The sequence below is a fragment of the Salmo salar genome, chromosome ssa28 (genome assembly GCF_905237065.1).
Source record: "Salmo salar chromosome ssa28, Ssal_v3.1, whole genome shotgun sequence".
NCBI lineage: Eukaryota > Metazoa > Chordata > Actinopteri > Salmoniformes > Salmonidae > Salmo > Salmo salar.
Genome location: NC_059469.1, coordinates 30,680,961 through 30,694,862, shown reverse-complemented (window position 1 = coordinate 30,694,862; position 13,902 = coordinate 30,680,961). Strand labels below are relative to the sequence as shown.

At 41.8% G+C, this 13,902-nt stretch overlaps 1 protein-coding gene across 2 annotated transcripts; it reads left to right on the top strand.

Moving 5' to 3' along the window:
- Positions 1–212: 212 nt before the first annotated feature.
- Positions 213–7,524, top strand: LOC123731449 (serine protease 27). 2 transcript variants are annotated; one of them, XR_006762577.1, is made up of 10 exons: positions 213–378; positions 3,370–3,390; positions 3,520–3,682; positions 3,790–4,058; positions 4,152–4,297; positions 4,547–5,084; positions 5,299–5,444; positions 5,611–5,867; positions 7,063–7,160; positions 7,509–7,524. XR_006762577.1 is itself a non-coding variant. In XM_045710243.1 (8 exons), exons 1-8 carry the CDS (start codon positions 321–323, stop codon positions 5,770–5,772), a joined length of 1,503 nt encoding a protein of 500 aa, XP_045566199.1. In that variant the 5' UTR covers positions 213–320; the 3' UTR covers positions 5,773–6,493. The 2 variants fall into 2 exon arrangements, 1 of the variants encoding a protein (XP_045566199.1); XM_045710243.1 differs by lacking the exons at positions 7,063–7,160; positions 7,509–7,524 and having other exon boundaries at positions 5,611–6,493.
- The last annotated feature ends 6,378 nt before the right edge of the window (positions 7,525–13,902 follow it).

Below are 13,902 nucleotides of genomic sequence, written 5' to 3'. Positions count from 1 at the left end.
AACTAAATTAAAGTCTTGAAAAATTACAAATAAATTACAGTAGTAAAATTATTCTAAATTGGCAATGGTGTGATAAAAATAGTGCCGACATTATAACTCTGTAATGGAAACCAAAAAGCTAGGCTTTGTCTAACCATATATTACAGTATTAGTTATGCATGCTTAGTAGGAAGTGGACAGAGGGGGAAAAAATTTGACGAAAGGAATGTAAGGGTGTCTAGCAGGTAATGTGGTGTGTGGAAGGGAGGAGCTGAGAAAAGACAACAGAAGAGAGGGATGTTTAGGAAGTAAGATTGAGTCCAGGGTACCAACAAGAAAGCATGGCCTTCCTCAGGACTCTTTGTGTGGTGACCATAATGGTGACATTCCTGTCAAAAGGTAAGTAGTACAATTCTAAATGTATCGCTGTCTTTATCCTACAGCGTTCTTCATTTATACTCACCTGGTTTTAAAGAAATCCGCTACTAAGTTTATTTCAGTTTGTATATAAAGACATTTGGACTGAATTAATTAACTGAACTCAAATCGATTTAAAACTGCAATATGTAACTTTTTGGGCGACCCGACCATTTTCACATAGAAATGTCAGTTATATATATATATATATATATATATATATATATATATATATATATATATATATATATATATATATATATATATATCTCATTCTCTTTGAAAGTAAGTCTAAGAAGCGTTTTTGAGTCTTTTACTTTCGGGTTTATACACCAACTTCAAACCGCTGAAAATATTATATTTTGGGTTATGGAAAAGTTATTCACAGCGGTTTAGATGGAACAATGATTCTCTACACAATGTCTGCTTGTTTTGTCATATAAACTGAAATAAGGTGAACTATTAAGAATTTTTGCAACCAGGAAATGTTGGAGCGATTTCTGAGAAATGTAAGACTTACTGGGTAGGAAGATATGTTTCTTGTGTCTGTTGTCCTATAACTAGTTGGTGAAGGGAATGCATACCTAGCAGACTTAACTTTCAAGTTCTTCAAGTTAATAAGCCACATGTGTGCAGGGGGACAGGTATGTGTTTTCAAAAGTATTGAGTGAAGCAGAAATACTAACTGATGAAATTGAGGAAAGAAGAAAGGTAACAAGTCACACTGATACATCTAGATTCTAGTTTACAGGTAGGCCTATGCGTTTTCAAAAGTGTTGAGTAAATTGGAGCCGAGGAGGTCTTAGTCTAGCAATTCAACATCTAGCTAAGATGTTTGGTGCAGTATTTCTCAAGTGGAAAAATGTGCATGAAATCTAGTCATTTTTCATTAAATGACAGTAAACACTTCCCACTGGGCAAAAACTGGTTGAATCAACATTGTTTTCACGTCATTTCAACCCAAACAGTCAAAGTGATGTTGATCAATGTAAAAGAGTAAGCAACATTAAGGGAATATCATATTTTTCTTCGCCCAACTTTTAACCTTATCCAATGACATGGTGACGTTTTTGTTGATTTCACATTGTATTCACGTTAGTTGACAATTCAACCAAAGTAAATCTAAACTAGACATTGAACTGACGTCTGTGCCCAGTGGGTTCATGTTTCCACTCCTACTAGAAGTAGTACATTTGACCAGTCACCGACAAAAGGGCGTAGACTTCAACTACCGAAATTTGACTTGCCTCAATAATTTTTTGGGTTTGCACGAACAGCCGAAAAAAAACCTGCTGAAGACCAAAACAAAACGTCATAATATATGCGCAAACTGTTTTGGCTGGGAAGCATACGGTAAGCAAACCTCTACGGGATTGGTGTCCCCCCCCGTGGGTCGGTTGAGCTAACGTGCGCTAATGTGATTAGCATGACGTTGTAAGTAACAATAACATTTCCCAGGACACGGACATATCTGATATGGGCAGAAAACTGCACTGTCCAATTTACAGTAGCTATTACAGTGAAAGAATACCATGCTATTGTTTGAGGAGAGTGCACAGTTATGTACTTGAAAATGTATCAATAAACCAATTAGGCACATTTGGGCAGACTTGATACAACATTTTGAACAGTAATGCAATGGTTCATTGGATCAGTCTAAAACATTGTGCACATACACTGCTGTCATCTAGTGGCCAAAATCGAAATTGTGCCAAAATTGCAATAATACATTGTGGCCTTTCTCTTGCATTTCAAAGATGATAAAAAAAACGCATGTTTTTTTCTTTGTACTATCTTTTACCAGATCTAATGTGTTATATTCTCCTAGATTCCCACAAACCTCAAAGTGTTAGCTTTCAAATGGTATCAAGAACTTGCTTCAAATCAAATCAAAGTTTATTTGTCACGTGCGCCGAATACAACAGGTTGAGTACAACATGAAATGCTTACTTACATGTCCTAACCAACAGTGTAGTTTCTAAGTAAAAAAATAGGTATTTGGTAAACAATAGATAAGTAAAGAAATAAAATAAAAAGCTGTAAAATGACAGTAGCGAGGCCATATACAGGTGGTACAGCTACAGAGTCAATGTGCGGGGGCACCGGTTAGTCGGGCTAATTGAGGTAATATGTACATGTAGGTTCAGTTAAAGCAACTATGCATAGATAATAAACAGAGAGTAGCCGCAGCGTAAAAGGGTTGGTGGGACACAATGCAAATAGTCCGGGTTGCCAATGTGCGGGGGCACCGGTTAGTCAGGCTATGACGGGGATTTTGGCCTTGTCAGGCGTCTGAAGTACATCCTGTGCATCCTGATTGTTGAAGAAAAAACCTTTGTCTAATCTGAGGTGAGGGATCGCTGTCGTGATATCCAGAAGCTCTTTTTTGACATAAGATACGGTTGCAGAAACATTATGTACAAAATAAGTTACAAATAACATGAAAAAAACACATAATAGCACAATTGGTTTGTCGCCGTTAAACTGCTGCCATTTCTTCTTCCGCCATCTTCAGGTCCTGAGCTACAGGCAGTTAGATTTGAGTATGTCATTTTAGGCAACAACAAAAAAATGGTCCGATCAATAAGAGGTTTAACAACCAGTGTTATAACAATTGGTACTTATGCTGACGTCAGTCGGTATGCTCACTCTGATCAGTATGGGACAGTATGTACACTCTTAGAAAGAAATAGTTCCAAAAGGGTTCTTTGGCTGTCCCCATAGCAGACCCTTTGAAGAACCCTTTTAGGTTCCAGAGAGAACCCTCTTGGGTACCATATAGAACTGTCTGTGGAAAGGGTTCTACCTGGAATGCAAAAGGGTTCTTCAAAGAGTTCTGGCGTGGGGACAGGCTAAGAAATCCTTTTAGGTTCTAGATAGAACCAAGTGTACCCAGTGAAAATGCCAGGGTTTGGATACAAAGAGTAAGGGAAGGATTAAGGGATTTCCTTTTCTTTCTGTCTTGTATTTCAGGCTCTCATTCACAGCTGAGTGGTAAGTCCTTTTCACCACTTACCTATATTCTCTAAATAAGATTAAAACCTTTTATGATGCACTGTTACACCAATGTGACCTATTCAACAAAAACCTTCCAAATAACCCATCATTCTCTATCACTGTTAGTGTGCGGAACACCTCCTCTTAACACTAGGATCGTGGGGGGTCAGGATGCTCCTGCAGGGAGTTGGCCATGGCAGGCCAGTCTTCACAGATTAGGCAGCCATTTTTGTGGGGGATCCCTCATCAATAAAGAGTGGGTGTTGACTGCTGCTCACTGCTTTTCCAGGTAAGGATTTGTAGGATTGTGGGAAACATTTAATCCGAACACCAAACTCAACTGAGCCACTCTTTTAAAAACAATACTGTTACCTTTTTATGTATTTATTTTCTCAGTACCAGTACATCAAATTTGCTGGTCTACTTGGGTCGTCTGAGCCAGCAGGGCTCCAACCCCAACGAGGTGAACCGGACAGTCACTCAGATCATCCGCCACCCCAACTACACCAAAAGTACCAGAGACAACGACATGTGCCTACTGAAGCTCTCCTCAACTGTAAATTTTACAAACTTCATCATGCCAGTCTGCCTAGCTGCACCAGGCAGCTCCTTCCATGCTGGGGCTACTAGCTGGGTCACCGGCTGGGGCAGCATCAGCAGTGGAGGTGAGTACTGTAGCTTGCTTTAAGTACTGCTGATGATGGATCAGAATTCTGATAGGTATTATGTATGTTGAGGAATACCTGTTTTCTCCTCAGTGTCCCTGCCCTCACCACAGACCCTACAGGAAGTGGATGTGCCAGTAGTGGGGAACAGGCAGTGTAACTGTAACAATGGAGTTGGTTCCATCACTGACAACATGATCTGTGCTGGTCTATCAGCAGGAGGAAAGGATTCCTGTCAGGTAAAATCTCTTGGTTATCTTCTTTGTTTATTACAATGTGGGCTAATGACACATTCGTAATCTGTGTCTGGTTTCTCAGACTCAGATTATATCTAGCCTAGTCCTAAACTGAAAAGCACTTTAAGTAGAGATTATATATTATAAATGCTTTTTAGTCCAAAACTTGTTTTAATTAGTGTCTGAAAAACTGACCCATTATGTTTCATAAGAAAATCTAATCTCAGTGACTGTAAATCTGTCAATGCATAGGGGGACTCAGGAGGTCCAATGGTGAGCAAACAGGGTACTCGCTGGATCCAGTCTGGCGTTGTGAGTTTTGGCAACGGGTGTGCCCAGGCAAATCTCCCAGGAGTGTACGCAAGAGTGTCTCAGTACCAGACTTGGATCAACACCCAGATCACCAGTGACCAGCCAGGCTACGTCACCTTCTCCTCCAGTGGGACTGATTCTGACCTCAGTGTCTCCTGTACTGGTCTTCCAGCCCCAGCCACCACCACAACTGCACCTACGACCACCACTACCACTACAACTGCCTCTGCGACCACCACTACAACCAAAACTGCCCTTGCGACCACAGCTGCCCCTACAACCACTACCACCAAAGCTGCCCCTAGGGCCACAACTACAACCACAACTGCCCTTGTGACCAAAGCTTCCTCTACGACCACCACAACAGCTTCATCCATTACGACCACAGTTTCCCCTACCACCACAACTATGACCACAACTGCCCATATGACCACCACTAGCACCATAACCACAACTACCCCTAAAACCACTCCTGAACGTAAGTGGATTTACTTCCCTCTGTGAAACACACAAATTGCTGCCTCCTCTCTGAGCCACACCTGTCTGTTACTCCTGTTGTAGCTTTAGCCAACGTATCTGTAACTCTCCATTTGACCACATCCAAACGTTAGTGTTTATCCCTCCTCTTTAAATCGACACATAGCCAAAAGTCAGTCCTGACTTCTATAGCGCTTCTCTCCCTGTTTCTGCAGCTGTGGTGTGCGGCAGTGCCTCTTTGAACTCCCTCCCTTTGAACCTGGCCCTGGATAGCCAGTCTGCAGACAAACGGAACACACGTCTGTGGGGGCACAATGGTGGCAGAGGACTATGTCATGAGCGATGCTGGGTGCTTCTCCAGGTAACACACTCCACTTGTATGTAAACGGGTGAGTTGGTCAGATGCATATGGTCAGATCTCCATCACTTAGTACCTTGGTGCTCAAGTTGAACCAAGGACCTATTAAATAGAAGGTATCGGTAATGCCAAGCTAAAGTTCCCCAACTTCACTATTCCCACCTCCCAGTCAGTCCGACGCCTCTCAGTGGACCGTGATCATGGGTCGTCTGAAGCAGAACGGCTCCAACCCCAACGAGGTAACCCTGAAAGTCATCAACATCACCATGAGCAACTTGACGGAGAACAACGTGGCAATCCTCCGACTGGCCAGCCAACCCACATTGTCTGACTACATCCAGCCTATCTGTGTGGACCAGGGAAGCAGCACCTTCAGCATAGGGACTCAGTGCTGGGTGGCTGGCTGGGGCAGGGGCCAGGGTGGAGGTGAGTCAGTGTGTAATACTGGAACAGACTAACACTTCTGGCATGCCTCTGAAACTAAGCAGGGTTGGTACTGGTTGGACCCTGGATGGGAGACCAGATGCTGCTGGAAGTGGTGTTGGAGGGCCAGTAGGAGGCACTCTTTCCTCTGGTCATAAGAAAAGAACATCCCAATGCCCCAGGGCAGTGTTTCGGGACATTTCCCTGTGTATGGTGCTGTCTCTTGGATGGGACGTTAAACAAGTCTCCTGACTCTCTGTGGTCACTAAAGATCCCATGGCACATTCCTGCCTGTCTAGCATCACTACTCTGGATGGTTCTGACTTAGAATATGTGGACAAATACCTAGGTATCTGGCTAGACTGTAAACTCTCCTTCCAGACTCACAACAAACATCTCCAATCCAAAGTTACATCTAGAATTTGCTTCCTATTTCGCAACAAAGCATCTTTCACTCATGCTGCCAAACATACCCTCGTAAAACTGACCATCCTACTGATCCTCGACTTCGGCGATGTCATTTACAAAATAGCCTCCAATACCCTACTCAATAAAATGGATGCAGTCTATCACAGTGCCATCCGTTTTGTCACCAAAGCCCCATATACTACCCACCACTGCGACCTGTACGCTCTCGTTGGCTGGCCCTCGCTTCATACTCGTCGCCAAACCCACTGGCTCCAGGTCATCTACAAGACCCTGCTAGGTAAAGTTCCCCCTTATCTCCCTTATCTCACCTCATTTGCTCACTTTGTATATAGACTTATTTTTCTACTATATTATTGACTGTATGTTTGTTTTACTCCATGTGCAACTCTGTGTTGTTGTATGTGTCAAACTGCTTTGCTTTATCTTGGCCAGGTCGCAATTGTAAATGAGAACTTGTTCTCAACTAGCCTACCTGGTTAAATAAAGGTGAAATCAATAAATAAAATAAGAGTAGGGGTGTTAACCCTGGTGTCCTGACTAAATTCCCAATCTGGCCATCATGGCCACCTAATCATACCCAGCTTCCAATTGGCTCATTCATCCTCTCTCCCCTGTCACTGTTCCCCAGGACATTGCTGTAGATGAGAATGTGTTCTCAGTCAACTTACCTGATAATATAAATGTGTTCTTTTATTAAAATAAAATAAATATGTTCTTTTAAAACTTGTGATTTTCGTCCTGTATTTCTCTATTCCGTCTTGTTTCTTAGCCGAACAGAACTTGCAGCAGTCCCAGACCTCTGTGGTGGATTGTGAGAGCTCTGGCTCCTCTGATAACATCTGCACTGCTGCCTTGGACCTTCGACAGGTACAGATGGGTCCGACAAACAAAGCAAACGCACAATAATGGCTTTCAAATGTCGACTCAGAAGTGTCAACTGGTGTACAGCAAGGATGGTTGCATTATGTCTGTTTAGTTATTGAGGATAGCTCTGCAACTGTTGGGATGTGATCTATTTGACTTTGGCATCTCCAAAATTGGCGTCAGCAGAGCCTGCCTGATGGTATGACATTTAGATCCACCTAGTGAGGACAGTCCCAAGTTTCATAATGATCTTCCAGTTAAGTAGCTTGGTAGGCAACCAGTCTGGTTGTCTATCTGACATGACAATGCTGACCTCTCCCCCCGTGTGTTGGTTCTTCTCTCTCGCCATAGGGTGAAGGGGTGGTCCTCTGATGTGTAAGCAAGGTGATGCATGGTACCAGGCTGCTGTGTTGACTGTCGACAGCAGCAACAAGACCAGCTCCAGCAAAACACGATGGAGCCGGAGTCCTCGCTCCTCCAACATCCAGGTCTTCACCAAAACCGCTCGCTTCCAGAATTTCCTTCAGACTACTGTGGGCACGTTCCCTTCACCCGTCACAACCAGAACCCCCATCAATGACACCAACACTGCCAACAGCACAACTGTCAGTGCAACTACCGCTGTCGTTACTTCTGCCAGTGGGGCAACTCTGGCCCACTCATCCCTGGTCCTACTCTTCTTGTCTCTCTCTCTCCTACTGTTTCTTGGTCAAGCCTGATGCCGCTGAGGATTTTATTTTATTTCGATCTCTTTTAGTCCCCATTTGGACTAATTTTCCAAGAGTCCTTAAATATTAAAATACAATTTATATACGAACACATTTTCACATATAACACACTATTACAAACATACATAATATACTAACGTAATAAACCAATAAATAATCAATCTAAAAAATATGGATTCTTCATCTACTGTGATCCCACAATATTTCTGTGTATTATATTTAAATTGTTTTAAAATAATGTTTAAATTTATATATTGAAAGGTTTCTGGTTTGCTCAGTTAATTTATTCAATTTCTTTATTGCTCTAAATCGAAATGTTCTTTTGCCTATTTCTCTTTTCTGTCTGGATAACGCATAGATGGTGGACAATCTATTCCTAGTATTTACGGAATGTCTTTCTCTTACCAACTGATTACCGTTGTGAATTGTACTTGGCCGTTTTAAATGATGTATATTATGAAATAAAATAAGCATGTTTTTTTCAATTATCTTGTCGATTGATGACCAACCAAGAACATTGCGTATGACTGCAACAGAAAAACCATATCTCCACCGTAAAACAATCCTTGCTGCTTTGTTCTGTGCAGTCTGCAGCCTCCTAACTTCACTTGATGATGCATTTCCCCAGACCACAGAACAGTAGTTCACTTGACTCTCAATTAAAGCTTGTGTTATTTGCTTAAGATTTTTTTCTGGTAAATATTTAGCTATCCTTCTGATTATACATGCTGTTTTAATATTTTTTTTACATAGATTAGTTATTTGAGATGACCATGATAAGCAGTTGTCTAGCTGCACTCCTAATAGTTTGGTTTCTGCCACTTCTTCAATTTGTACTCCTCCCATACTTAGTTGTATTCCATGCTGTTTTGGCCTTTTCCTAGTGGAACAGACCAACATAACTTTGGTTTTCTTGGTGTTTAAAAGAAGTTTATTCTGGCAAACCCACTCCCTAATATTCTCCAAATCTCCTTGTAAAGCTTGCTGTACCTGTTGAACCGATTGTCCTGCTGCATAAATTGTAGTATCATCTGCAAATATAGTAGCTTGAGTTTCAGCTAGGGCATAGGAAAGGTCGTTGGTATATATTAAATAAAGAAGTGGCCCAAGGCAGCTGCCCTGCGGTATTCCACAGCTTAAAGCATGAGGGGAAGAAAATGAACCATTGATATAGGTGGACTGTTTCCTGTCAGTTAGATATGACTGTACCCAATTCAATGCTACCTCCTTAAAACCATAGTGCATTAATTTTGTCAAAATTATCTCATGATCCACTAAATCAAATGCTGCACTGAAATCTAAAAATAGTACCCCCACAAACTTGCCATTATCCATAGCATTGAGCCACTGGTCAGTCATGTCAACCAATGCAGTGGTAGTGGAATGATTTTTGCGATAAGCATGCTGATTGGCTGTAATCAGATCATTATTTTCCATGTACTCCCATATTTGTCTACTCACAATACCCTCCAATATCTTACTGAGTGTAGGGAGTAGACTAATTGGTCGACTATTGGCAGGAGTAGCGGGTTCTTTGCAGTCTTTTGGAATAGGACAAAGTTTAGCATGCTTCCATACATTTGCAAACATCCCCTTTTACAGTGACCAATTAAATATGTATCTCAGTGGAACTGCAATCTGGGGAGCAGCACAGCGAAGCAAAAAATGGTCCATAAGATCATAACCTGTAGATTTCCCATCAGGTAATGACTTCAAAAGGTTTAACACCTCCTCCACTGACACTGTTTGCAGACTAAAAGAGCAGATCTTGTTGCTCATAATATGATCATCAATCCATTGGACAATAGCTTGTTTGGAAGAATGTATGTTTACATTGTTGCTCAGTAAATTCATTTTCTTTGTGAAATAATCTGCAAAGTGATTGGCAATATCAACGGGTTTTGTTATTATTCTCCCATCAACCTCCACACTAGATGGGCATGATGAGATAGATGTACCAAGTAAACCCTTAACTGTATTCCATACCTTTTTAGAATCATTTTGACAATCAATAAAAGCATTGTTCGAAAAATAACTTTTTTTCCTTTTATTCAATTTAACTGCATAATTACGCAATGTTCTATAATTCTGTTCATCAATTTCTGATTTTGATTTGGCTGCTAAGACTTTTAACATATTTCTTTGAGAAAAAGCCTCACCCAGTTCATCATCAATCCATGGAGATGGACGAGCACCAACTGTACTCTTTCTTACTGGGGCATGATGGTCCATTACCTCAGTGAGCAAATCAATAAAACATTCTGTAGCGTGATTTAAATCATCCTCTAGATAAATCATCTCCCAGGGTACAGCAGCCAAATCATTTATAAATAGCTCATAATTAAATGTTTTAAATATTCTCTTGACCACAATCCTAGGGGGTTTCTTTGGAACCTTGGTGTTCATGGTTATGGTCACAATATTATGGTCTGTCCAGCCCACTGGCATTGATCTGGCTTTTAAGCATTGCGATGGTATATTACAGAAAATCAGATCAATGCATGTGTTTGAAAGATGACCCAACTTAATTGATGATCTAGTAGTATCATTAACCATTTGTTTCAAACCACAGTTCTCTGCATATCTCATCAATTTTGTTCTATTTGAATTATTGTGATCCTTCCAATTTATATTAAAATCACCCAAGATAAATACATCTCTGTTGCTATCTGTGGCCTCGTCAAAACCAGTGCATAAGTCATCCAAATAGGACACCTTAGAGCTAGGAGGTCTATACACACATCCTACCAATATGGAGGAGTCATCTTTATGTAAACCTCTGGCAATAGGATCTAAATGTGCTCTGTTTGAAGTATGTACCCTTGCGCTTAATATATTGCTGCTCTAGAATATTTTGGTGAGTTTAATCTTGGTTAACCCAGAACTAAAATCTTGCTTAATTTGGTCAGCTGCGTGATTTAGTTCTGGGTCCATGTGTTTGAAATTGAGAGTTTGGGTTTGCGATGTCTCCACCCTTTGCAAAAGGAAACTCTCAGGAAAAGCACTGAAATGTAAGCACCGCCTTCGCCCAATCCTGATACGTCCAAATGATCAGTGAGGAAAACCTAAACATTGTAACTACTGCTGCTCGTTATCCGATGCATCCCATTCCGTCACAACAGATTATTTGGTTTATGTGCAGGATTTGTCCACAAACAATGCCTGGTCTAACGCTGTCTACTGAAAAACAGAAGGTTTATCTCATCTAATTGTTTATTTATTCTGACTGGATTGAAATATGAAACTGCCACTGTAATCAGTTTGAGCTCACAAGTATTCTCTCTTTGTAGTCTATTATCAAGTCTATGCAGGTCAGTATTTCATGTTATGAGACAGATCAGGAAATGATTTATTTAAATGTAATGACTTGATCTACTGTTGCATCTGGAAATAAAAATGATGAATGAATTGTCTAGTTATTTTTTTTATTTCCAATAAACAGCAGAATTTATATAGACTACACACATTTTGTAGTGCAGCCAAACGATTGCGTCAAATGTGTTTTATATCAGTTGTACAACCTGAGTGATTACTATAGGTCATAGATTATAATCAACGTGAAAATGTAATCTTTAATTCCGTATTGAGAGTTACATTACAGTATATCCTTTATATAAACAAAAATCCAGAATCATTTTAACAATAGAAGTGAAAAAACTGTCTCGGGAATGTCCTTTGATTGCTGTCTCGGTAATGTCCTTTGATAGCTGTCTCGGTCATGTCCTTTGGTTGCTGTCTCGGTAACGTCCTTTGATGGCTGTCTCGTTAATGTCCTTTGATAGCTGTCTCGATAATGTCTTTTGATAACTGTCTCAATAATGTCCTTTGATGGCTGTCTTGGTAATGTCCTTTGATAGCTGTCTCGATAATGTCCTTTGATAGCTGTCTCGATAATGTCCTTTGATAGCTGTCTCGATAATGTCCTTTGATAGCTATCTCTGTAATATATTTTATCTGACTCGGTAAAGTCCTGTGATAGCTGTCTCGGTAATGTCCTTTGATTGCTGTCTCGGTAATGTCCTTTGATAGCTGTCTCGGTCATGTCCTTTGGTTGCTGTCTCGGTAATGTCCTTTGATGGCTGTCTCGGTAATGTCCTTTGATAGCTGTCTCGATAATGTCTTTTGATAACTGTCTCAATAATGTCCTTTGATGGCTGTCTTGGTAATGTCCTTTGATAGCTGTCTCTGTAATGTCCTGTGATAGCTGTCTCGATAATATCCTTTGATAGCTGTCTCGATAATGTCCTGTGATAGCTGTCTCAGTAATGTCCTGTGATAGCTGTCTCTGTAATGTCCTGTGATAGCTGTCTCTGTAATGTCCTGTGATAGCTGTCTCGATAATGTCCTTTGATATCTTTCTCGGTCATGTCCTTTGATGGCTGTCTCGGTAATGTCCTTTGATAGCTGTCTCGGTAATGTCCTATGATATCTGTCTCTGTAATGTCCTGTGATAGCTGTCTCTGTAATGTCCTGTGATAGCTGTCTCTGTAATGTCCTGTGATAGCTGTCTCTGTAATGTCCTGTGATAGCTGTCTCTGTAATGTCCTGTGATGAGCTCCAGCCTGTGTCAGATCCATGTTCGTCCCAGTCAAAGGAAGAGAAGTCTCCACACTGTGTAGGAGCTAACTGTGGGAAATGTCCACCTCCAATACACCACAAACACTCACACACACAAAATGTGAGAAACACACAGGACACAAATAAGAAAGACATAAGACACAGACACAAGATATGATAAAAGCATGCAGGCACACACTCGCACACGCACACACATGCGCACACACACGTATACAGACAAACTTTGATTCACATGTTCAGTGTTGCAGCCTGATGCTTTGATCCCAGAGCAGATGGCCCTTCATCTTCTAATGTACAGATGTAAGTAACTTTGCAATATACACTGCTCAAAAAAATAAAGGGAACACCAAAATAACACATCCTAGATCTGAATGAATGAAATAATCTTATTAAATACTTTTTTCTTTACATAGTTGAATGTGCTGACAACAAAATCACACAAAAATAATCAATGGAAATCCAATTTATCAACCCATGGAGGTTTGGATTTGGAGTCACACTCAAAATTAAAGTGGAAAACCACACTACAGGCTGATCCAACTTTGATGTAATGTCCTTAAAACAAGTCAAAATGAGGCTCAGTAGTGTGTGTGGCCTCCACGTGCCTGTATGACCTCCCTACAACGCCTGGGCATGCTCCTGATGAGGTGGCGGATGGTCTCCTGAGGGATCTCCTCCCAGACCTGGACTAAAGCATCCGCCAACTCTTGGACAGTCTGTGGTGCAACGTGGCGTTGGTGGATGGAGCGAGACATGATGTCCCAGATGTGCTCAATTGGATTCAGGTCTGGGGAACGGGCGGGCCAGTCCATAGCATCAATGCCTTCCTCTTGCAGGAACTGCTGTCACACTCCAGCCACATGAGGTCTAGCATTGTCTTGCATTAGGAGGAACCCAGGGCCAACCGCACCAGCATATGGTCTCACAAGGGGTCTGAGGATCTCATCTCGGTACCTAATGGCAGTCAGGCTACCTCTGGCGAGCACATGGAGGGCTGTGCGGCCCCCCAAAGAAATGTCACCCCACACCATGACTGACCCACCGCCAAACCGGTCATGCTGGAGGATGTTGCAGGCAGCAGAACGTTCTCCACGGCGTCTCCAGACTCTGTCACGTCTGTCACGTGCTCAGTGTGAACCTGCTTTCATCTGTGAAGAGCACAGGGCGCCAGTGGCGAATTTGCCAATCTTGGTGTTCTCTGGCAAATGCCAAACGTCCTGCATGGTGTTGGGCTGTAAGCACAACCCCCACCTGTGGACGTTGGGCCCTCATACCACCCTCATGGAGTCTGTTTCTGACCGTTTGAGCAGACACATGCACATTTGTGGCCTGCTGGAGGTCATTTTGCAGGGCTCTGGCAGTGCTCCTCCTGCTCCTCCTTGCACAAAGGCAGAGGTAGCGGTCCTGCTGCTGGGTTGTTGCCCTCCTACGGCCTCCTC